We start from the raw sequence: 22,663 nt of genomic DNA on the forward strand, positions 1-22,663 counted from the left end.
TTTATTAGGAACTTTTTCATGGCAGAAATACACTCGAAGATATGCCATTGCCTGTCGAGGGGCGACCGCTATTAGAAAAAAAACTTTTTCTTCATTTTGGTGTTTCACGGTAATTTGAGCTCCGTTTTCTGAATGGTAGTCGCGCGCCAACCAATTCGGCTACGGCGGCCGCCGTAAATCGCGATAACCCGTAATATTTTTGACATCCCTTGGATTACGAATTAGCGCGATTCCACTTTATGCACGACTGGAATGTAGACATGTAAAAGATATTGATAGCTTTAAAAGGCAAAATGTTAAACACATGTTAATGCATTCAAGCGAATAAGCCGACAAACGGACAGACGAGCAGCAAAAACAAAAAAACCACACACACAAAGTATAGGCTAAGCGATCAACGGTCAAACTGACCGCAAGCTTCCAAGCATACAAAAGTATGTACGAATCTCCATAGGTGTAGTTGTTTTGTATATACAAAAGTTTTTGCCAGCCAGGTCAATGTCTACATCATTAGTATGCATTTTTTCAAATCATTAAAAACACAATGGTGCAGCTGATTTCAGTTAAGTAGTAAATACTTAAAATTAAATGAAAGTAAACTTTGCGCCAATTATTATAAAGACAAAAAATAAGAGAAATAAAAAAAAAACTTGATAAAATGAAATACAAGAAAGAAAACAATTTATATAAGAACTAAAATGCAATAAAAAATTAAATTTACACGTACACAGTACGACCACTATTACATAACATAAATCATCAAGATGCTTCACAAACTAGACAAAAATTACAGCTATGTAGCTGATAAGGAACACAAAAATAAGGAAAACAAAAGTCATGCATCTGGGTCTACATTGTGTTTTTATGTTGTCTCATATCAAGTCGTATGTATGTATGTATAAGTACATACAAATGCATATGTGATCACAAGCAATAAGCGTCTAAATCAATTTAAGAAAGTTTCGTCAAAATAAGAAAGTTTCTACGACGGTCGGTTCTACGTTAAGAGAACGAAGCAGATTTATATCCGAGGACTGTCACTCCAATAGCATTTCCCCATAACTATAATAGGGAATGTTTTGTACTGTTACAACAACAACAAAAGCTTAAGAAAGAATTGGGTTTATTTATCCTACGCTATTTTACTAACAAAACAGCTGGCGTATGTATTTACGAAAATCCCCACCTCCTTGCAAATACCTTTCGTGTAGTGAATAAACATGTATGTATGTAAAGTAAATTTCCTCGAAAAACTATTTTTCGACTTAGGCTTTTATGTTATTATTATTGCTTTTGACTCATGATATTAATCTACAAGCACACAAATCTGACAAACCAACTCACTTTTCTTTAGTGGTTTTTTGGATCAATAAATAATTCCTGATCTTTCATGGAAAACATTTTATTTAATATTTTATTTCAAATTTTATTTAAATGCTTGGAGCATACCATAAATCGCTCAATGCTTTTTTTTTTAAGATCACACTTTAATCATAACTAAAAACAAAGAGTTATTCAATTTCACAAAGTAATTCGCTCATATATTATTAAGAATATATTAATATTTTGAATGCATAAGTCTCTACTTCGTTTAGTCTCGGAACAATATCGGGAACCCGGGAAATCAAAATTAGATTCCTAATATCCCAGGACCAGTGAAATCCCGAAAATTCACATCCTTAGTGCTTATACATCGAAAGTGCATAAGTATGTATATATGTACATACGTACACATTTCTCTCACACTTGCTTGGAAATTTTCATTTGGTTATCGCAAAACATTTTTTTTCTTCAATTTAATCTAACATTGGTATACCCTTCAAAATGTTATTGATAATGAATTGGCGTTCGCGTTAAGTTCATTACATGCTTGGCTTAGCAAAATAATTAATCTCGAAAACACGGTTCACCTTTAATGGGTTTATAAGCGTTACGTTTATAAATCAGCAAATATTTTTTAAGAGTTTTATTTTAATAATTTATGAGTTTTACTAATAAGTTGCGTTTTGAGATTAAATACGTGTGTATGGATGAATGTATATGTATTTGAAGTGACTTTGCTGAGTCCTATTTTTCTGAAGTCAATGTGGGTTCAAGCTTACAAATGTTTTAAAATAAATAATTTTAGAATACAATGCTCAAATTCACTTTATTTTGTAGAAAATATGCCCGGCAAAAAATTTTTTTGGAATGAATTGTAAGCCAATGGTTCAATATTTTTGGTTCATTAAATTTATTATTTATTTATAACACTCAATTTTTTATTATATTGTTTTCTTTATGAAGAAATAAATAAAGGTGATCAATTAAAATTCTTTTGAATTGGCGAAATAAAGGTAACGGCAGCTGATCACAATTAAAGTCTGACCGGTCGTATGAGTAATTTTTGGAAATCTGTCGACCTACATAATACATGAATGTGTATGCATGAATTGATTTGCAAAAAAACGTGCATGTTAAAGTTTTGTATTGGTTTTACTATTCTTAATCGTTTCTTCTGCGATAACACACATACATATGTATGATTTTTGCTATTTGAATCGAATATAACTAAAATTTAAGGTATGGACATGTCAAGAAATATTGTTATACACATACATATTTACATAGGCATGAAACTATGTAGTAAAGCATATACACATATGTGTTCATAAAAGTTGCAGTGTAAATAGAAAGGATTAATAAAAGTAAAAGCAATAACAATAATAATAGCAATAATAATAAACATCTAACGTTCACCTAGCACACATCCTTCATTAGGTGTTTGGCCGAGTTTCTCCTACTATACCCTATCCTATATCCTATTTTATAGGCAGCAAATAGCAAATCTCCGAGTGTATTTCTGCCAAGAAAAAGCACCTCATAAAAACCATTTGCCATTCGGAGTCGGCTTAAAACTGTAGACACCTAACAGAAATGTACGCCCCAATTATTTATTTTATTTTTTAATCTCCAAACTTGTATATGGGATTACTTTTATTACGTTTAAAGCAAAACCAAAAATTAATTGATTGCGCAATTCACAAGGTGTTGTGAAGTTATAATTTTTTAACAATGAAAAAATCAGGCATGTTGAAGAATTGTATCGGTATGTTTGATTTTTCTTTATCTTTATACGAATTGCCATTTTTGAAGTACTATTATTAATAGTTTTCAGATCACTTTCCAGGCATTCAAACATTCTTGTTTTATATGAAAACTGACCCATAGTTTAAGTTTTCCAGAAGGCCAATATACGTAACTATGCATGCACATATGTCCATACACACACACACATACCTATGTATACAACAAATAACAGTTTTGTACGTCAATAGTTGTGGAGATACCATTTTTTAACCGTTATCAATTTTAGAATAAGCGAAAAAAAATGTTTTTGTTTTATTATTACGTTCTCATTTAAATATTAATAAGAATTTACGAACTCATGGCCAAAGGTATAGCAGTCATAGCTGCTATTTCGGGGATCACGACATTTGCTCGTCTGACTTCTTTCTTAGACTTTATTTGTCGAAATAAATAAGTATATCGAATTAAAATAAAAAATTAGAACATACGTCGGACCTGGGTCTGCCTTGGAACCTCGATACAAACCAGCTGCCAGGTTTGTTTGCGCAACTATATTATGATTTGAACGTTAAACATTTTCCTTGTAGAATACTTGCTAGTCCTTTGCAACTTTAAGAAGATAATACCGTTACCACAATCAAATCATTTGCATTTAATTTTTAGGCGACGATGCACTTTAGTGAATACACAACTGTATATTTACTACAGTCTTTACAACCTATTTTGCCACTGGCCTCGTCGCAAATATTTCACAAAATAATTCAATAAATTATATTTATATATGAATTTCATGTATTTTGCTTTCCAAATATCACTTAAACTCAATTTTAATACGCACATTTCCAATTAAGCAAAACTCGCAGCGTTTTTAGAAGCCGACTATTCCTGAGTGAAAGCACATTTCCCATACACGATCGCTTGTATGAATAGCTGTGTGCGTGCGAGTGTGTGTGGTTAACGAAATTTTTGTGAACTTCTTGAGTGGTTGGCGGTCGAGCGGTGACTGAAACTTGAAATTCGCCATTCAACAACGTTATCACATATGCTTGACCTACTGCTTGGAAATGGAAATTGATTGGATTTGATTGCCGTGAGGTGCTTAGCTACGCGGCGCTGTGCCAAACGCTCGACTAAGCCACCGTTTCGTTACCGTTCATATACAAACCGACGCACTTATGTACTTATGTATTTATATAAATATGTATACATACATAAATATGTATATTTTTGCATAAACGCTAAGATTATATTTTTATAAAATTATATTGTATATGTAGGTACTTACATACATGCACAAATGTATGTGCATAAATATGTAAACATACGATTGCATCCGCTTATTCATGGGGAGACAGACGAAAAGCGTGCGAAATGTTGCTTATCGTGTGGAAATTTAGGAATCTTTGACATTTGTTCAAATACCTAAATGTTCTCTTCTTTCATATTCTAAGATTATGTATTATGCATACATACATATGTATGTACGCCTGCTTTACATTACACAAATCAAAATTAAAAAATACATACAAACTTCTATGTACATACATACCTACATTAGACCGTATTTTTGAAAGACAATTTTCACGACAATGTCGACAATTTGTGTTTTTTGCCGAACGTTGCCGAGTTGCCTTTTTACATTTTTCATTACATCTTCATCATTTTTTCGTTGCAAAGGTCAGTAGACTCAAGTACCCCGTTTTGGCGCCTACCCGTACAACCACCCAAATGCCAGTAAATTAAAGCTCGCCAAAAATCATTAAACTTTTCCTGTGGAAGCATTTCGAATACAGGGATCGGCTTTTTACATTTTTCGCCATATCTTCGGTTCTTGATGTAATAGCATAAACATTCCTCATACATGGTCGAGCAATACTGCTGGAGTGACAGTCCTTTTTATTCTTCTTGATTGGCGCGATAACCACTTACGCGATTTTGGTCGAGTTTGACAAAGCACGCCAGTCATTTCTTTCTTGCTTTAACTGGCGCCAGTTGGGCACACCAAGTGAAGCAAAGTCCTTCACCGCGTGATCTTTCCAACGCAGAGGAGATCTTCCTCTTCCTCTGCTACCCCCAGCTGGTACAGCATCGAATACTTTCATTCAAACGACATGACCCAGCCAACGGAGCCGCTAGATCTTTATTCGCTGCGCCATGTCCATTTCATCGTAAAGGTCTTTCTTTCAAACACTCCAAGGAGCGCCTCATCGGATATTGTCATCGTCCAAGCTTCTGTGCCATACGTTAGGACGGACATGATGAGAGCCTTCTAGAGTGTTACTTTCTAGAGTGCCTATTGTCCGACTATAAATCCAGGTCGTTCTGGTTACGTAAAACCGACTGTCGTGAGAACGCTATATCTACGCTATTTACAGTCGTACCATAAAGTGAGATATATCGATGTTTTTGTCTTAAGGAAACAATATGTTTTGTTTCAAAGTTCATTGAACTCAAGCACCCCGTTCTAACTCATATTAGAGTTCTTATCATCCTAATTTCGGTAGGTTTTAGATTTCATCACGTCAAACTAAATTTCAAACGCATTCCAGTGGTAGACATAGAAGTCTGGAATATTCGACTAGTTATTTAATTGTATAACAGTGCCGAACTGTTCATTCAGGAGAATGCTATGCGAGAATCCTCCGCTATTATGTAACGTGGGCGCAATCCTTGATGACATTGAAGAAACTTTCTCACTTTGTTGTAAAACTTTATGCGCCAATCTGGTTTCTTGTGAAAATCCAACCACTAGCAATTCACGGAAGTCGGGACATCTTCAAAAATTTATCATAGATTCTTCAGTTGGCGGAAGACGTCCAACACACCGTCCGTTACCGATTACAACGGCCCCAGATTCCATAGTACGGTCAAATGGGTTTACGAAGATCGCAACATCTCGCAGAAAAACAACGGGAAATATTCTTCACATGTTAGGTCTACAAGTAAATTATTTCATAAACTCCGAGTCTGATTCATACTTCAATATGATTGATTGGACCAAATTTAAATTGATTGAGTCGCCATGTTTACAGTTCTTCACGCAAGACCAGCTGGAAGCCTTACAATATTCAAAACAAATAATCGCATCACCAGGCTAGAATAGGGGAGAAACCTTGCTAAAGCTTGCACTTTGCTAAATTTAATTATTTTCACAGCTCCTTTATGCCATTGTCAAAACACCGACCGTTCTGTTTATGTAATTCACATTGTCTGTGATATCATTGATTGTCCAGATCTACTTGAATATATAATTTCAATATTAACTAAAGGGCTTTGCGTTTTGAGTTACATTTGCATGTTAAAGTTTTTAAATCAAATTATTTAAATTATGCAGTTATTACTAGGGCTCTTAAGGGGTAACACCACTGTACACGCGTAAAATAAACACGATTTTTAAAGAATTTTTTTGTATAGAAGGAAAGGGGAAACAATCACTCTGATTTGGGAAGTTATTACTTATATACTAAAATACAAAACTACAAAGTTTGATCGAAAAATTTTACAAAATGGCGGCATTGGAGACATTTTTGTAATGTGGTTTCTCTTGAAGGAGCTCCGCGGCACGCAGCACAGAGGGTGCAAATTTTAATTTGGAAGAAAGAAACATTTTTTTTCTTAATCTAGATAAGAATAGCTAGAGAAACACGTAGGGGATTTAAAAAATATTTATTTTTGTGGAATTAGCAAACATTTGAAGGAAAAAACTCTATTTTGGACTAAAAAAACGGCACTTAAATAATTATAACAATCGTTTAAATTAATCTATCGAAAATCCCCTACGCTCTTCTCTTAAGAAGGTTATTTTACAGACGTAGTGAAAAACCTGATTAAAAATATTTAAAATTGTTTGAGTTATGCTGCATGCCAATTTCAGAAAACGTGTTTTGAGAAAAACGCGTTTAAAGTTTGGAAATTTGGAGAAGTCGTTAGGTAGCAGTCACTAGCGCTTGGTTAAAAGCTTAAAATATTTATGAAATAGACTTCGGTAACGTATAAAACTTTTTGTTCTGTATTTTAAAAGGTTCAAAGAATTTTTTAAGCTTATAAAAAAAAATCAATTTTTTGAAATTTCTACAGTGGTGTTAACCCTTAATGAAATTAAGAGATTTTTTAATAGTCGCAATCTTGATTTCGCCCTCACTAGATCTCTATCTTTATCTAGCAGGAATCAAATTACTTTTATTACTTTGAAATCATTTTGTACCTCTAGTCTGTAAGTTTTGTAATCATAGACGTAATAAATGAAACTAATATGTCATGGCGGTCACTGATAAACTACGCATAGACCAAATTTTATTTCAACGTGGCATCCACCAGATATAAAGCCAACTCAAATCGAACTGAAATTTAATCACTTAATATTTCTATTAAAAAGTAATCTTTATTTGATTTTACTTTTACTTTTTATTTCATATAGTCAAGAACGAGCTACGTGAGGTCACCTTGTACCTTGAAAAAATAGTCTCTCCGAGAAAAGATCTGACTGAAAATGCCTAAGACATGACGAAAAATGTAAACATGCAACCGCTTGTTCATTCCAAAGAACATAAAAAAAAACAATTTTCGAATTGCCTTGCACAAATACTGTAGACTCGGAGGTCTATGGCGAAATTTTTTTCTTGAAATGTAAGACGGTCTAATGTACATACATATGTACATGTGAAAAGCATAACGAAGTTTTCACATACATATACAAAATATTATGGATTAGGTACGGTAGAATATTCTGTTTTAAAAATCCAGGCTGTTAAAATTCTGTATTGTAAAATTCTACTTGATAAAATTCTTTAGCGCGAAATGATGCATTTGAAAATATTGTACTGTAAAAATCTGTAAAATCGCTCAAAATTTAATTGTATATTATTTTCCTTCATATCTTACATCATATTTCTTTATTGTAAGAGATATGTACACACATATCGATATTCAAATATTAACACCTCATATCAACCTCGATTGTCGTACGTTAGCACCGCGTAATTGCAACGTAAAAAAAGTGTGACAATGTTTTGACTTATATCAATGAAGGTTACAGGAGTATATATTAATGTGTTTTAACATCGTTGAATTGCCAATTGTTTTCACTTCCATTTGAGTTTTATATAAAACTTTCATCTTTTTTCATTCTCAACGCAAAATTGCCTAAAGAACAAAACGGATTGAGATCTAGTCGACTTTGCATAGATTAGATGAATACCTTACGCATAATAATAGAACCATCAAATGAATGGAGATCGGCAAGTGCCTTAGTTGACTTCGAGCTTACAAGTGCTAAGAAAAACTGAAAAATGGAAAAAAATTCATCCAGGGATAACTCGAGGAATATCTCCTTTTAACAAATGCATTTAGATTTTTGTTTCAGATTACAATGCCAACAAGCTATGAAGTACGAGCGTTGCCATTTTTATTTCTAGCCTAACAATGGAAAAACAACATTGGTGGTAGAAAACGATTTAAGTGTTTTTCAAAGTATTCTCTACAATGATTAATACTTTTTTGCATTTGTTTGAACCAATTTTCGAAGTCACGTTGGCAGAACGTTTTTTGAATTGTGTGGAATCCAACGCGAACACACCTTTTTACCACAAAGTGGTCTTGCAAAATCTTATTGATGATCCTCCTCCTAATGCCTAACGATGCCTCAATCTTACGGCATGCGACAGGACCATCTTGCTCAACCATCTCACGCACAACATTGATATTTCCTTGCGCAACAACTGATTTTGGAATTCACCGGGTTTCGTGCAAGCAGCAACTACGAAAAAATTTATCCTACCAATTTTTTACGCTACAGGGTTGAGCTTGCTCAGTCCATCGATGTAATCCTGTTTTGTTATCTACGTGGAAAATTGTGAAAAATAATCGCACGAAAATATTCAAGGTTTCATTCCATTTTTTTGCCGAAATGAATTTATAAAGCTACTGTAAACAATTCCAAAAAGGTCCACACATCAAAACGTGCAGAGAAATGTACGTCAGATGGCTCCTGATAACAGTAGTAGTGACCAAGGTGAGAAATAAAAAAGGCAACCCTAGTACATACGCCGCAAAACAGCTTTTTTTTTAGAAGCCTCCGGAGATTCACTGTCACTTGTTAATTTTTCTATATTTTCCAATGAAAATTTAAGAAAGTAATATAATATATTATCCAAACATTGCATTAGTATACTGAACAAACTAGTCCCATCTGTAACGCCAAAAAAAATTCTTAAGGGGGTCTTCTGGTCTGCAGCGAAAAAAAAATCGATATTTTTGTTTTTTGCATAATTTTGTTGTATGTGTATGCGAGAATACGCCACAGAAAGGATTTTTTGAAAATCGCATTTTTTCACATTTTTCTGGGCACCGAAGTGTACCCTCCTCCGGCCGTTTTATCATAAACTTTATCTTTAAACGCGTTTCCCCGAAAATCGTGTTTTTTAAGCATTTTGGTCACACTTTTCATAGTAGTTATACTCCGATTTCAATGGTTTTGGTCTTAAAAGGTTCGGAAAACTTACCGCTAAGTTTCCCCGTGTACGATTTTTGAAATTTTTTTTCATTCCATTTTTATAACCTTTTAAAGTTCAAAAAATGAGCAAAAAAAAATTTTTTTTGCAAATTGTTGCATAACTTTTGAAAAAAATTTAAAAAAAAAAATCTGTCACGGGAAAACTTAACCAGGGCAACTCTGAAGACAACGCATATCTAATTTTTGCTTTCTGATTACCCAGGTGGAAAAACCGTGACCAAAATGGAGACCTGTTTCGTTTGGAGGTGGACGTCTTCAGCGCCATTTCAAGGTCGCGGGTGTTAATTTTTTTCAAAGTCAAAACCATTTTTTAAAAGTCAAGACATGTACCTTTAAAATAAAAAAAAAAAATTTTTTTAAATATTCACAGGATTTGTCACAATCAATCCCCAAAAAAACCCTTCATTTCAGGGCCTCGAGACCAGAAGACCCCCTTAAAAACATGCCCTTTTTTCACCGAATTAATATATAAAAATATGTACATATATCGATCACCAAATGGGCGATTGCGTTTTATTTTTACGTAACATTACGCTTTAAATCCCACTTTACGTCACCATTACATTAAAAATTAAAAAATATGTACATTATTTCAAATTTAAAGAAATACACAACACAAATAATAAGTCTCCCATTCCAGCAGCATTCTCCAAACATTCATATACGGTATTTTAAACTAATCCACTAAGCTAAATTACATGTATGTACATATGTATGTATAAGTTTAATTGAAAGTAAATAATTACTTAAGAAAAAACGCAGCACTGGCAAATTATAAATCATATGCACATGCATTTTAAGAATTATAAATCATATACACACGACTAAATTTTAATTTCCAGCCACCTTCAAAGAATATCAAAGCAAACAAATAAGCGTGGCAGGTTCAAGTGGCAATATAAGAATTATCTCTTACGAAGTGTACATACACATACACACATTATATAATATTTTGCCGGTAGCAACAAATAATACATTAACACAGACTTAGAAACGCTTGGTCGTATTTACATATGTGCATGTGTATGTCCATTCATTGGTGCACGTCTTTGAAGAAACCGTAAAATATTGATATTGTTATGTACTCAAGTACTCGTATTAAACACAAGCTTGTGAAAGATGCAAAAATAAGAGAATTACAAAGGCATAAAACATTAACAATGCCTTATCGGACGCTGAAGAGGGTCCAAGCAGTCGTAGACAAAAAAATGATGAGGCCATTCTTATTAAAATTTTTGATCACTACTCTCAGGCATGAGCTTATTTACTGATTACATTCATCTATGTATATAAACTAAAACATGAACATAAACAGCTTTCAATCATGCGATCAATAGGAATATGGGAATGTCCTACAAATGTACAAATTTCAGCTGTGTTTTTATAATTTTGAAAAAGCAAACAAAATTCTGAATTCAAGACGACATATAGTATGTATATATACATACATATACTACATATAATATATAATAAGATTAAAAAAGGTCACAAAAGCTTTAAGCAAGTATAAAAAGTGGCAATTTCTGTAAAGGTTTACGAATTCCTTTAGAGCCATTGAATTTTGCTGGTCTAGAGATTCTTATAGAAATCGTAGATATTCACAGTTCGATTAAGTTCATACTCAGAACATATGTACAAAAAGGAATTTTTTAATAAAAATATTTCAGACCCACTAAATGGCGCTGTGGTCGATATATTCCGAAAAATCGTATTTATAGTTCAATTCGGTTCATACTGGAAATATATATTTAATGTCTAATGTCTAATATATTTAATGTCTATTTATAGTTCAATTCGGTTCATACTGGAAATATATATTTAATGTCTAAAAATAAATGTTTTAGGGAAAAATAGGAATAGAAGTTGGGGTTTATAGTAAGATTTATTTCAAACATGCAGTATGTCGCATTTACCTAATAGGAAATGTTTTGGGGAAAAATATACAATTCAATTGTTGCATATCGCTCGGTTGCTGCAAGAGTGTCAACATTATAAAAACCAAAATAACGAGAAAAACGACCTCAAAGTTTACAATCCACAATGCCAAGCAAAGACATATTTTTATATAATGAAGAAATTGATACCGTCTTAAATTTTTTTATATAGCACAAAGGAGCTGTGTAAGTATGAAAACGTAAAATTATAAAACGTCTAAATTGATTTTCAAAATTTAAAATTCAGTAACTAATTGGCCAGGCAGGAATCTATTTGAATCTAATTGGGTTTTAGGATGGTTTCGCATCTTATAGACTACAAGATGTTGTTTTTCATGCGATTTGGTGGTTTGGATGTCAAAATGATGTTTTTTGTTTTTGCTGCTACAGTCTGACTGGAATTGAAAAATACACGTAAATTTTGTTGTTGCCTAGAGACTCCATCGTGGTATTAAAGGGTGGCGCAAAATTAATCGGGTGGCGCAAAATTAACCATTCAACTTTTTACTAAAAAAAAAAATTATTTTGAATGACGGAAATCTTTATTTTGCAGCTGTCTAGCTCACAAGTGTCAAATATGATTACCGTAAGACGATATTTGCAAATATTATAAATCTTTCCATAATTGATTAATTTTGCGGCACCTGTTAAAATTCGTTACTGCCGTATTTCTCTAAGCTCTTGGCCAAAATTGGGCAAACATGTTGCATACAATAAGGCGAAACATAAAAAATTCTTCAGGTATCGAATCATTACCAACGTAAAGAGGCAACAAAAATATTGTAGACAGATGTAAATTATGGACGGTATTGCCAAAATGGAATTGGTACATTCAGTTTAAATGCAATAAAATTTCGTCCATTTACATTAGTTCTAATGCTGAATAATTGCTACTGCTCTAATGCTAATTAACAATTTGGGCTTAATGCCCAATGCGTTAAGGCCATTAATGCGAATTGATACTGCCTTCTATCTAACTTAGTGGTAAATATGTTGCACTTTCAAAGTTAATAATCGTTAAATTCTTATTCCGCCAATAAGAAATTAAAAACAAACATATTATACAATAACTTTTTTATAAAATTTGGTTTCTCCCATTACAATTCACTTTTTGATCGCAAATATTCTTTTAACATGAAATTAAGACATTTCTAGGACAATATATAGACAATAGATCTGGCAGCACTAACTATCTTACGTAGAAATGGCGCGAGTCTCAACATCCAATAAGAATCCAAGGTCAATAAGAGCTCCCGGCGTAGATGGTGGCGCGACTTTTGAGAGCGAATGAGCAGCGAGCGCGTTTTTATGGATATAGCCGGCGAGTACTGACAATACGAACAATACTAACAGAAGAAATACACACACGTTGTAAACATTGGGAAAGCGCAATACACAATTAGATATTTAGGCGCAGGGGTGTTGCGGCGGGGCGGTGGTCACGGTTGGCACATTATTGCAATTAGGAAACATATTGTTTTTCGGTTGCTTTAAATGGAATTTCCAGCGAAGCGCGATGCAAATAAATGTCAGCTCTCCTATGCAGTGCCGGTTAAAAGTTAAGAAAGTATGAGAAAGAAATTAAACGAATCTCTAATCAAGAAGTACGATGTTGTTTGTCTCTGGTGTTGAACTCGGAAGGAAGGCGGATGCACCGTAATTGTTTATCGATTATATGATGAATTGGTGAAGAATGCGTTTCTACTCACCGATTTCCATTTCGCCTTTGTCTACGTCACCGTTATGTCAAGCTTTGCTGTTCACGTTCCCCAAGTTATTGAATATATATGTAGGTAGATAATTAACTGTTATCCAGTGCACCAGGCCCACTTATTAAGAGTTCAGGTGTACTGAAATTACTGCTGACTACAAAGGGGGTCAGGGCAGATGTCGTTGCCGAGAAAGTTTGTTGTAGCTTTAAACACCTGTGTTCGATTTTGCTAGCACTGTTTTAATGTTATTATTATTGATTAAAATTAAAACTGCTGCGTTGTTTGCTTTCTTTGCACTCAATCTGTCAATATCACCGAATGAACCACTTCAACAACTTTCTTACTGCCAAACTTTGTTGCGAGATTGCCGGTGATGCCACTGTACAAAATGTCGCGATTGGTAAGCATTTGTAAATGTATCATACCACGCAATTACAAACTCAACAGGCCAGTTTACTTTGTAAATAATTGCTTTTAAATAAATATGTATGGAGGTATGGTCGTTTCGCATACTTTTGATCAGATTCTTATAGAAAATTAAATAATAAGAAATTAGGCAGTTTTGTAAAGGCAGGTGGCAGTATTTGAACCTTCTACTTCTTCTTTTCCTCATCGGCTGATTTTTGACTTGTTTGTTTTGTTTGATCGCAATTGCCAGTGTTATTAATGCCCTTGATGATGTAAGTTTTAAAAGAGATGATTGCGATATTAATTTAAAAAAATTGAAAAAGATATGAAAACGGAAAATTGTAATAAAACCCATTATGTACGTCTTTTAATTACAACTAGTACTTATAAGTAAATAATTTATTTTTTTTCAAGAAGAAATAGTAATAACAAATACTCTTGCAATCTAAAGAAAGCAATTGCTGTGTGTCGACATCCCTACAGATGGGACAAAAGTTCGTAATTTCAATAAACTAATATAACCAGGGCGGCCGCCGTAGCGGAATGGTTGGTGCGTGACTACATTCGGAATTCACAGTGAGAACGTATGTAGGTTCGAATCTCGGCGAAACACCAAAACTAAGAAAAACATTTTTGTAATAGTGGTCGCCCCTCGGTAGGCAATGGCAAAACCTTCGAGTGTATTTCTGCCATGAAAAAGCTCCTCATAAAAATATCTGCCGTTCGGAGTCGGCTTGAAACTGTAGGTCCCTCCATTTGTGGAACAACATCAAAATGCACGCCACAAATAGGACGAGGAGCTCGGTCAAATACCCAAAATGGTATGCGCGCCAATTATATATATATAATATAACCAGTATCTAACAGCTATTCGGAGAGTAAGTAATGAAATGTTTATATAGATGTAAATTGATTTTTGTATTTTATAAGCGCCCCCTATCGGTATTTTTTTATTGGGTATTATAGTTTTTGTTTCTTTTACAACTGACTGCTAACAAGTGATCAGCTGTTTCCTTTGTTTAGAAAGTGAGACGAAGAAGAAAAATCACGTGTATATATTGTATTTTGCTCGCGAATGAATATTACTTTATTTTTGCAAAGCCGTATTTATTTATCATGACGGAGTATATTTGCCGACCAACGAAACGTATCAAGCTAAATGAAAGCCCCAAGTGGTATGCTTACGCTATACTGACCGATGAATATGCAAAAGAGCCTCCCCTTGTGAAGGTTTATTTAAGTAAATTGGAAAATAAGCGCCAGATATCGAGAGTAATGCAAGAGCTAAGCAAACTTCTACCCGTGGAACAAATGAAACTCCAACATTTGAAACGTGTACGCCAACAGGATATTCTCTTGTTTAAAATGAATGATTTAAACGGTCAAACCGTCGCTGAATATTTAGTATCTGTAGGATTAAGTGCCGAAATTGTTGAACTTTTGTGCAAAAATATACACGAAACTGATGTTTTTGCTTCCGCGCCTATGTTACGTTGGCAATATGAGTTGGCACAACTGCGTTGGCCGTGTAAATTTCATCCAGACAAGTATATGGAGTCATTGAACGAGGGGAGTATATTTAGTGAAAAACAGCGAAATTTTCACACGAAAATACTGTATTTATTAAATGAGATTTCAAGTGAGTTGGAGAACAACAAACCCTGTGGCATTTGCATAGATCCACGCTCGAATGCAGTTGTTGCTTTGGCAACCAGCAGAACCAATATCAGTCCGTTAATGCATTGTCCAACGGTTTTGATAGACTTCGTAGCACGGTCGCAAGGCGGCGGCGCCTGGCAAAAGGAATTTTTACACGAGTTTCAAAATGATGATGAAAATTTATTTAACAGAAACAAAATAAATCCCATTATCAGTGGAATTCCTAGCCATTATTTACATTTTATAAGGGCAGATAAACGATTCGAAGACATAAAAATTGGTGCAGAACCACCTAGATCAAAAACAATGATTGAATCGGCAGATCAAACTGCACTAAGTAATGTAGGTAACTTGGAAAAATATGGTCCATATTTATGCACTGGGTATGAGATGTTTTTAAGTCAGGAGCCATGCCTGATGTGTGCAATGGCGCTCGTACACAGTCGAGTCCGAAGGGTGTACTTCCAAAAACGTTCTACAAATGGTGCACTGGTAAGTCGACTGAAGTTGCACTCCGTCAAGGAATTAAATCATCACTACGAAGTATTTGAATGTAAAGAAATATGTAGTTGATAGTTTATAGCATATTTAGGTATATTAACGTGCTGTTTTAATGTTTTTGTATTTTAGCTGAAAAACTATGTAAGAATAACGTAAGGTCTATGTAAATAAATGCTACTTAATTTGTATTCAATATTTTTGTACTCTGTCTGGCAGGCGATGATATCAAACCAAGTAAGTGACAATCAGCTTCTAAAATAGTCAAATCCTTTTCCGAACCCAAAAATTTCGTTGACAACTCTAAATCTTTGATGCGTAGTCTTACACGCGCACCACGTACGTAGTCTCTGTAATAACCAAGAGTTAGAAGTTCCTAGACCAATTAGTATATTCCTATACTTACTCTCCACCGCGCACTGGTCTCGTGCATACACAATGAAATTTCCAACCAAAATCAATATATAAATCATCACCAACTACGTGAAAAATTTTGCCACTCACAACCTTGCCTTCAGGATCGCCTAGCTATAATATATAGAAAAATTCAAGCTTGAGAAGAGAGACTACGGTTGTGTAGTTATTGCTCACATCAATGAATTTTGATTTTCGCAGCAATGACGCGAATGTTTCTGTATCAGGAACTTCTTCTGGCTTATTGGTAGTCGCTTCTGTGTGTTTGTCAAACGCCAGGGCGAAGCCACTTTTAACAATTGTATTGGTTGCAGCTGCTTCTGCATTTGCACTTGGTTCGTCGCTCGACGTCTTATTTGTACATAACTCGCGCACTGCATGTGTTTTGTGTATGCTGCTTGTTAACCGGGCCAAAAAATGTGGCTTTGGCGAGCATGTAAGCGTCACTGAACTTATTTTATACAAGAGCGACATTAAGGAAAATTATAAGATTAAAAACTTGATCAGAATGTATTTTAGGTTATAGGATGTTATGTCAAACGACAATATTCAATATTTGTATATCAGCTGTTTGGGTTGCAAAAGAGTGAACTGTGTTTAGTACCTTTTCGACAACAAAAAATTATTAAAAGTATTTAATTCACATTCGAGCAGAAATATCGATATCGATGACTGTGGTGTGACTGCTGATAATGGCAAACTGTGTTGATATTTCTGTCCAGTAAAGTTCCAGTCCAAATTGTTGGAATTTACTTTGAAAAAAAAAAAAAAAAAATTCGCGAAGTTCATAGAGCACTGATGGCATCATCGGCCCTAATTTCTTTTTAAACGAGGAAGGAGCTGCCCTCACGATGAATGGCTAGCGCTATCCAGCTATACTTTTGTTTCCAATAATTTATCGGCTTAACATCGACGGAATTTGGTTCCAAAAAGATGGCGCAACTTGCCATACGCGCGCTGAACGCTTGATTTGTTCCAATATTCAAGCCACCATTGATGCCATACGGCTAAAGTTGTTGGAAAAGGTCGTCGAAAATTGGACTGGTCGAATGGACTCGTAGTCCCAAAGGGCATATGTCGGATAACATAATCAAAAAATAAATACCATGAAATTATCTACCAGATTATAATAAACAAAATTAATTCCAACAATATTTCTGTTTTGTATTATCATTTTAAGTTCTCGACCTCTTGAAAGACGCCCGATATTTGTGAGACTCCGTTTCGTAAACCGTGTTTTTTGTTTAACATCCACTCTGATGTTTCACTACACTGGTTGCTTCCCATCAGCTGACTATCTATGGTTTGTCATTTATTTAGTTTCTCTTCCTTATCAAGCATTGCAATCGGTGCACGTTTTCTTGCTGGTATCCTTTGAACCACTTTGAACTATAGTTTTTCGCGGCCATTGTGTAATTTTTTTACGTTCTCATTAATTAAGTTCAAATATGATCGAACAACAGAGACAGCGCATTGAACGTGCGGTTACAGAGATGGTGGATGATATGGATAAAACTCATTTACGTAAAATGCAGGTAAGCGGCAGAATTAACGTTTGGGGGCACAAATAATGTTTGTTATTTTTATACCCGTAACATTTGTAGACAGACATGCATTTATGTGCTGCTAAATGCTGCCAGGATATGAATGCTAGCATTGACAGTGTTCAGAGATGTGTGGACAGATGCTCGGCACCGCTGACACGGGCACAAAATTATGTTCAGCATGAGTTGGGTGAATTTCAGGGGCGCCTCCAACGCTGTGTTATGGTGAGGAAATCACTTCGATGCTTTTTTAAATGTTATTTCGTTTTTAAACGTTTCTTTTTTTTCTAAGCAATGTAATGATGATGTCAAGGTAAAAATGCCGGCTAATCCCTCGGAAGCGGAAATTGCCAAATATACTGACCAATTTGAACGATGCGCTATTCAGTGTGTGGACAAGCATGTTGGTCTTATTCCTACCATGATGAAAACAATAAAATCCGTTTTGGCGAAAGGTCCAGAAACCATTCCTCAAGTTTAAAAGCCAACAAATATAAGCACATCTCTTAGTGGAAAGATAGATTCATCATACAGATAAATGCTCTAGCCAGAAAAAAAAGAGTATGAGCACTCATTTTGTATCTAAGTTATTTAAAACTTTTAAACGTTTTTGCATAAATCAGATCGCACATCAGCAACAACTGTTTTGTTTGTTAGAAAGAATTGGGAGGAGTAATAAAAAAAGCATTTAAAATTTTATATAGATTTATATTTTGGGGAAATTTTTTTGGGAAGCTAAACTTTACAATTTAAATGTAGCTTTTCGTCTGCCAATGTCAGACAAAGAAGTGTTTAGGAATTCCAATCAACCTGAAGTCCAGCACTTACTCGTAAATGATAGAGCAACAACGTCAACGCGTAGAACGCGCTATTTCCAACATGATAAATGAAATGTATTCAAGTCATTTACGTAAAATGCAGGTTAGTAGCCAAGCACAGCTTTTCGTAATTTTTATTCATCAAGTAAATTGATTATCCTAGTCCGAAATGCATATGTGTGCATCTAAATGTTGTGATGATCAACGTGGTACTTTGGACTCCGTGCAGTCTTGCATTGAGGGGTGTGCAGTTCCGCTTACTAAAGCCCAAGATTACTTGCAGCATGAGTTGGGCCAATTTCAAGGGCGCTTGCAGAATTGTGTGATGGTATGCCTTAAATTATATAATTTTTATTTTTCAAACGGTAAATTTTCATACTTAGAAATGCAGCGAAGATGCTCGACAGAGGATGTCACCGAGTCCCGGGACTGTAGAGCTATCAAAATATCAGTATCAGTTTGAAAATTGCACTGTGTCCTGCGTTGACAGACACATTGGACTCATACCAACTATGATGAAGACCATTAAGGCTGTATTGGAGAAAGGTCCTACCGCTATACCTCAGGTGTAGAATATCGCAATACTTTGGAGTGATGTGTTTAAATTGCGCGAAGAATAAAAATATAAATATTTCGCAACCGTTTTTGTTTAAACTATTAAATGAGAATTGGGAAAGATGGAAATTATAACTGCACGTGTTGTTGTATTAAATGGGCATTGACTCAAGCACTGTTGTTGTTGTTGTTGTAGCAGCATAAACATTCCCCATATTTATACATACGGGGAATGCTGCTGGAGTGACAGTCCTTGGCCGGATATAAATCCGGGTCGTTTCGGTAACGTAGAACCGACTGTCGTAGAAACGACTCAAGTACTGTTTACAATGTCGCTTTGGAGTCTAAACACGATTCTACAAACTTTGTTGTTAAGGAAGGATTCGCCGAGCCACCGCGGAAAGATTATACTGGTATATTGACTGGTTTCTTTTACATTCATCTATGCTATTAATCCGTAATATATTAAACTCGTAATCGTTACAACCATTGCACTGAAATATTATAAAATTAAGAAATGGTTTATTTTTAAAAAAGCAATAAGGAAATTATACGAGAATGATATTAGCGACAATGAAAAATGTATTAAATTTTAACTAAGACAAAAGCCGAAAAAACGTTAACATACATTCATAAAGAGCTAATATTATTCCAAAGTACGACGTTTCTTTTCCGTTTCCTCTTCTTCATATTGTTCACGCAGGTCTTCAAGTTGATTTTCATATTGCCGTTTCAGCGAAGCAATCTGAAAAGATAATGAAATATTTTTAAAATATTTATTTCGTATTGGCTATTTTGTATACCTTTAGGTCGTGCAAACGCTGCTGCAATTCCCGCTCTTGCTTCAAGCTTTGTTCATGGTCTCTTTCTTTCTCAGCCAGTTTCTTTTGAAATGATTCAACCAATTCTTTGCGTAAATTTCTTTCTTGTTCGATTAACCGATAATGGAGTTCTGAATTTAAACGCTCCACTTCGCTGCGTAGACTGAAAACAAGTGCCTTAGTTAAGTAAAGTTAAAATTAAGTGAGCTTGAATCACTTACAATATCACTTCTTCTGCATAAGACTTAGCTTTTTCAACCACAAACGAGTAGCGTGATTTGTTCACAGCTTTCGCAGGCTGTTTGAAAGTAATGTTCTTGGCTATTGCGGAAAAGCGGAGTACATTCATGTTTTCCTCATAAAAGGTATCAGTTGGCGTAACATTTACGATCATTGTGAGCTTTTCTTTGCCTAGTAAGGCCGCTTGCAATAACATTGTCAGCTTGGATTCACGTACCGGGATTACTTGACCTTTCGTCTTCAGCTTTTTATTATTATTCGCTGCATCCAGGCACCGACCAAGTGTCATAAGTGAAGTATTGATACCTTTGGCCTCTGTAAGGCGGGATCCAATGTTCCGCGTTTTATTCAAACGTTCAGAGCCCGCTAGGTCGCAGAATTTACAAGAGGTCTGTAAATGGAAAATTTTTATAAAGCGTAATTTGAGACGGGCCTACATCTTTTACGTAAATTACTTACATCAACGACTACGCCAGAGCTGTAGTATTTAATTACGTCTATAAAAAATATACAATGCGAACGACTAGAGTTGGCGTTAATACTAGTAGATGCGTATGAAACGCGTTGTAAACCCCATTGAAGTAATTTCAAGGTTTCTGCTGATGACTTTACATAGACTGTGGTCAGACCTGGTATGAAAACCTTGCCGTCATTTATAACAATTTTAAGGCCTTTGCGTTGCTGTGCCGTCATTTGCTGACTTGTTTTTGTCTGTGTTGGCGGTGGTGCCAGCAGATCAAACACCAATTCGTTGTATATCTCCACGAATGATATCCAAATAAATACAGACACTTCTTCTTGCACCATAGTTTTAAAATCATGTTCTGTTTCTATGGTTTTTTCGAGCAGTTCGTAGTCTGCATTCAGTCCTGCACAACAATCCAGCAATGTCTGCCGTATGCTTTCTTCGCGAGCTAGAGCGTCATCGGCTAATATGCAGGGATTTGCTTTTTCTAACTTCATTGCAGGTTGCGGATATATATTGGATGCGTTCATTCGAAACACATTTTCTACTGCACGCGGTACTATTCCTGGATTACTTGGAGTACCTATTCAAAATAAGTCTTCAAAAGTTTTTTTGTAAAATATAACAAATCCTTACTTACCTAACAATGTAAACGTTTTACCCGATCCTGACGTGCCATATGTAAGCACTGTAAAGTTATCTGTGCTTTCAATGCGAGGAGCAATACATATCCTATATATTTCATCTTGTTTCACGGTGCTGTCAAATACCGATGAAAAGCTGTAATGCTGTTCCATTTTATTCTTATTGTTGCTTGTAGATGTAGTATCATTAGAAGGCCCGGCAATAAGAACATTACCCGCTTCAGAAATTGTATATGATGAAGAAATATGTGGTACGGGTCTTAAACGTAAATAAACTAACGCGGCATTCGAATCTGTGCAAAGTTCACTGCTCGCCTCACATAGCGGTGTGGATAGGTCTTCGTAAGATGATGAAATGTCGGCGTCGCTATTCAATTCTGCCTGACCTTCCTCCGTTATTTCATGAAAGAGTCGCACTTGCCGTTCGGGTCGTGGTCGAGAACATCGATCAACAGACGGGTCGCGTGCTCGCAAAAACGATGGACGTACCTCTTCAACAAGCGTGCTATAATCCGATGATGAGCTGGACATTATATTTGCTAAGTATACAAATCACCTCCAGTAGATCGCGCATATAACTGTATTCCAAAGGAAAATTGTAAAAATATTTCCAACTCAATTTGGCGCGGATTGAAAATACAAAATTAATATCAGGCAGCTAGTAAAATTCAAAATTGAAGGATTCAACAGAGTGACCCATATTCAGAATAAAAATATAAAACAACCAAAAACGTCTTACTCTTCTTTGATAGCTATTCACAATAGCGGAATGAATCGAGTGAAATTTTAGAAAAATAGGTCTTGATGGTTTGGTTTGTAATTGTTCAAATATATACAATATAATACTTCTAAAATATATAAAAAAATTCATGGATTGTAGTACGGAAAGAATTGAAGTCAGTAACAGCAAATATTTTCTCCATAATTGATGAATTTTTTAATTGCTCTTATTATGCATCGAAGCAACCGTTTCGCAACATTTCCAGCACTAAAAAATAATAAATTGGTATTGTAGATGTGTAAAATTTTCTTATCATAGTAAACAAGTTTTACAACATACAACTTTTCTAGTTATTGGCACAGGCACCTTAAAAGCTGTCTACATGGGGCGGCTTTTCATTAAATTTATGTATGTATAGATGGTAACGCAAAATTAATCACGGAAGATATTATATGTTTTGCAAATGGCTTTGTACATGTTCCCGTACAAAATGTAAACAGTGCATCAGTTTATGTTGATCTTCAGTCGCGTGTGAATTACTATCAAGCTTTCCTCAACCCCCCAACAATGAAGTTGATGATTTGTGTCGAAAAAAAACTTTGAGCTATTCAAAATTTTTATTACAAACGTCGCTTTGTTTACATTCTGG

The 22,663-nt window shown here is 34.9% G+C and overlaps 6 protein-coding genes across 9 annotated transcripts in view; 3 read left to right on the top strand and 3 right to left on the bottom strand.

The window, feature by feature from the left end:
- Positions 1-13,560, bottom strand: part of LOC129243827 (acetyl-CoA carboxylase) — a 37,700-nt gene extending 24,140 nt beyond the window's left edge. For 2 of the 3 annotated variants that reach the window (XM_054881161.1, XM_054881159.1), the window contains exon 1: positions 13,224-13,560. In XM_054881161.1, the coding sequence (XP_054737136.1) occupies positions 13,224-13,233 (10 nt within the window). In that variant the 5' untranslated portion in view covers positions 13,234-13,560. Of the gene's footprint in view, positions 1-3,907; positions 4,084-13,223 lie in introns of those variants that run through there. The other variant, XM_054881160.1, reaches the window with a different exon arrangement.
- Positions 13,561-14,492: 932 nt separating this feature from the next.
- On the top strand, positions 14,493-15,982 carry LOC129245931 (probable inactive tRNA-specific adenosine deaminase-like protein 3). Its single transcript, XM_054884378.1, has 2 exons — positions 14,493-14,512; positions 14,634-15,982. Exon 2 carries the CDS (start codon positions 14,751-14,753, stop codon positions 15,864-15,866), a length of 1,116 nt encoding a protein of 371 aa, XP_054740353.1. The 5' UTR covers positions 14,493-14,512; positions 14,634-14,750; the 3' UTR covers positions 15,867-15,982.
- On the bottom strand, positions 15,860-16,756 carry LOC129245932 (28S ribosomal protein S28, mitochondrial). Its single transcript, XM_054884379.1, has 3 exons — positions 16,383-16,756; positions 16,198-16,319; positions 15,860-16,141 (listed from the first exon to the last, which is right to left on the bottom strand). The coding sequence occupies exons 1-3, from the start codon at positions 16,677-16,679 to the stop codon at positions 15,973-15,975; spliced, it is 588 nt and encodes a 195-aa protein (XP_054740354.1). The 5' UTR covers positions 16,680-16,756; the 3' UTR covers positions 15,860-15,972.
- Positions 16,757-17,534: 778 nt separating this feature from the next.
- LOC129245279 (protein FAM136A-like) lies at positions 17,535-18,448 on the top strand. Its single transcript, XM_054883358.1, has 3 exons — positions 17,535-17,740; positions 17,810-17,974; positions 18,042-18,448. The coding sequence occupies exons 1-3, from the start codon at positions 17,654-17,656 to the stop codon at positions 18,228-18,230; spliced, it is 441 nt and encodes a 146-aa protein (XP_054739333.1). The 5' UTR covers positions 17,535-17,653; the 3' UTR covers positions 18,231-18,448.
- Positions 18,449-18,553: 105 nt separating this feature from the next.
- On the top strand, positions 18,554-19,206 carry LOC129245280 (protein FAM136A-like). Its single transcript, XM_054883359.1, has 3 exons — positions 18,554-18,670; positions 18,731-18,895; positions 18,951-19,206. The coding sequence occupies exons 1-3, from the start codon at positions 18,584-18,586 to the stop codon at positions 19,137-19,139; spliced, it is 441 nt and encodes a 146-aa protein (XP_054739334.1). The 5' UTR covers positions 18,554-18,583; the 3' UTR covers positions 19,140-19,206.
- Positions 19,207-19,221: 15 nt separating this feature from the next.
- Positions 19,222-21,988, bottom strand: LOC129245278 (kinesin-like protein subito). 2 transcript variants are annotated; one of them, XM_054883357.1, is made up of 6 exons: positions 21,290-21,988; positions 20,643-21,232; positions 20,165-20,574; positions 19,926-20,106; positions 19,751-19,867; positions 19,222-19,616 (listed from the first exon to the last, which is right to left on the bottom strand). In XM_054883357.1, exons 1-5 carry the CDS (start codon positions 21,822-21,824, stop codon positions 19,769-19,771), a joined length of 1,815 nt encoding a protein of 604 aa, XP_054739332.1. In that variant the 5' UTR covers positions 21,825-21,988; the 3' UTR covers positions 19,222-19,616; positions 19,751-19,768. The 2 variants fall into 2 exon arrangements, with proteins under 2 accessions (XP_054739332.1, XP_054739331.1); XM_054883356.1 differs by lacking the exon at positions 19,222-19,616 and having other exon boundaries at positions 19,623-19,867.
- Between the last annotated feature and the right edge of the window lie 675 nt (positions 21,989-22,663).

This window comes from Anastrepha obliqua, chromosome 4 (assembly GCF_027943255.1).
Source record: "Anastrepha obliqua isolate idAnaObli1 chromosome 4, idAnaObli1_1.0, whole genome shotgun sequence".
NCBI classification, from domain to species: Eukaryota; Metazoa; Arthropoda; class Insecta; order Diptera; family Tephritidae; genus Anastrepha; species Anastrepha obliqua.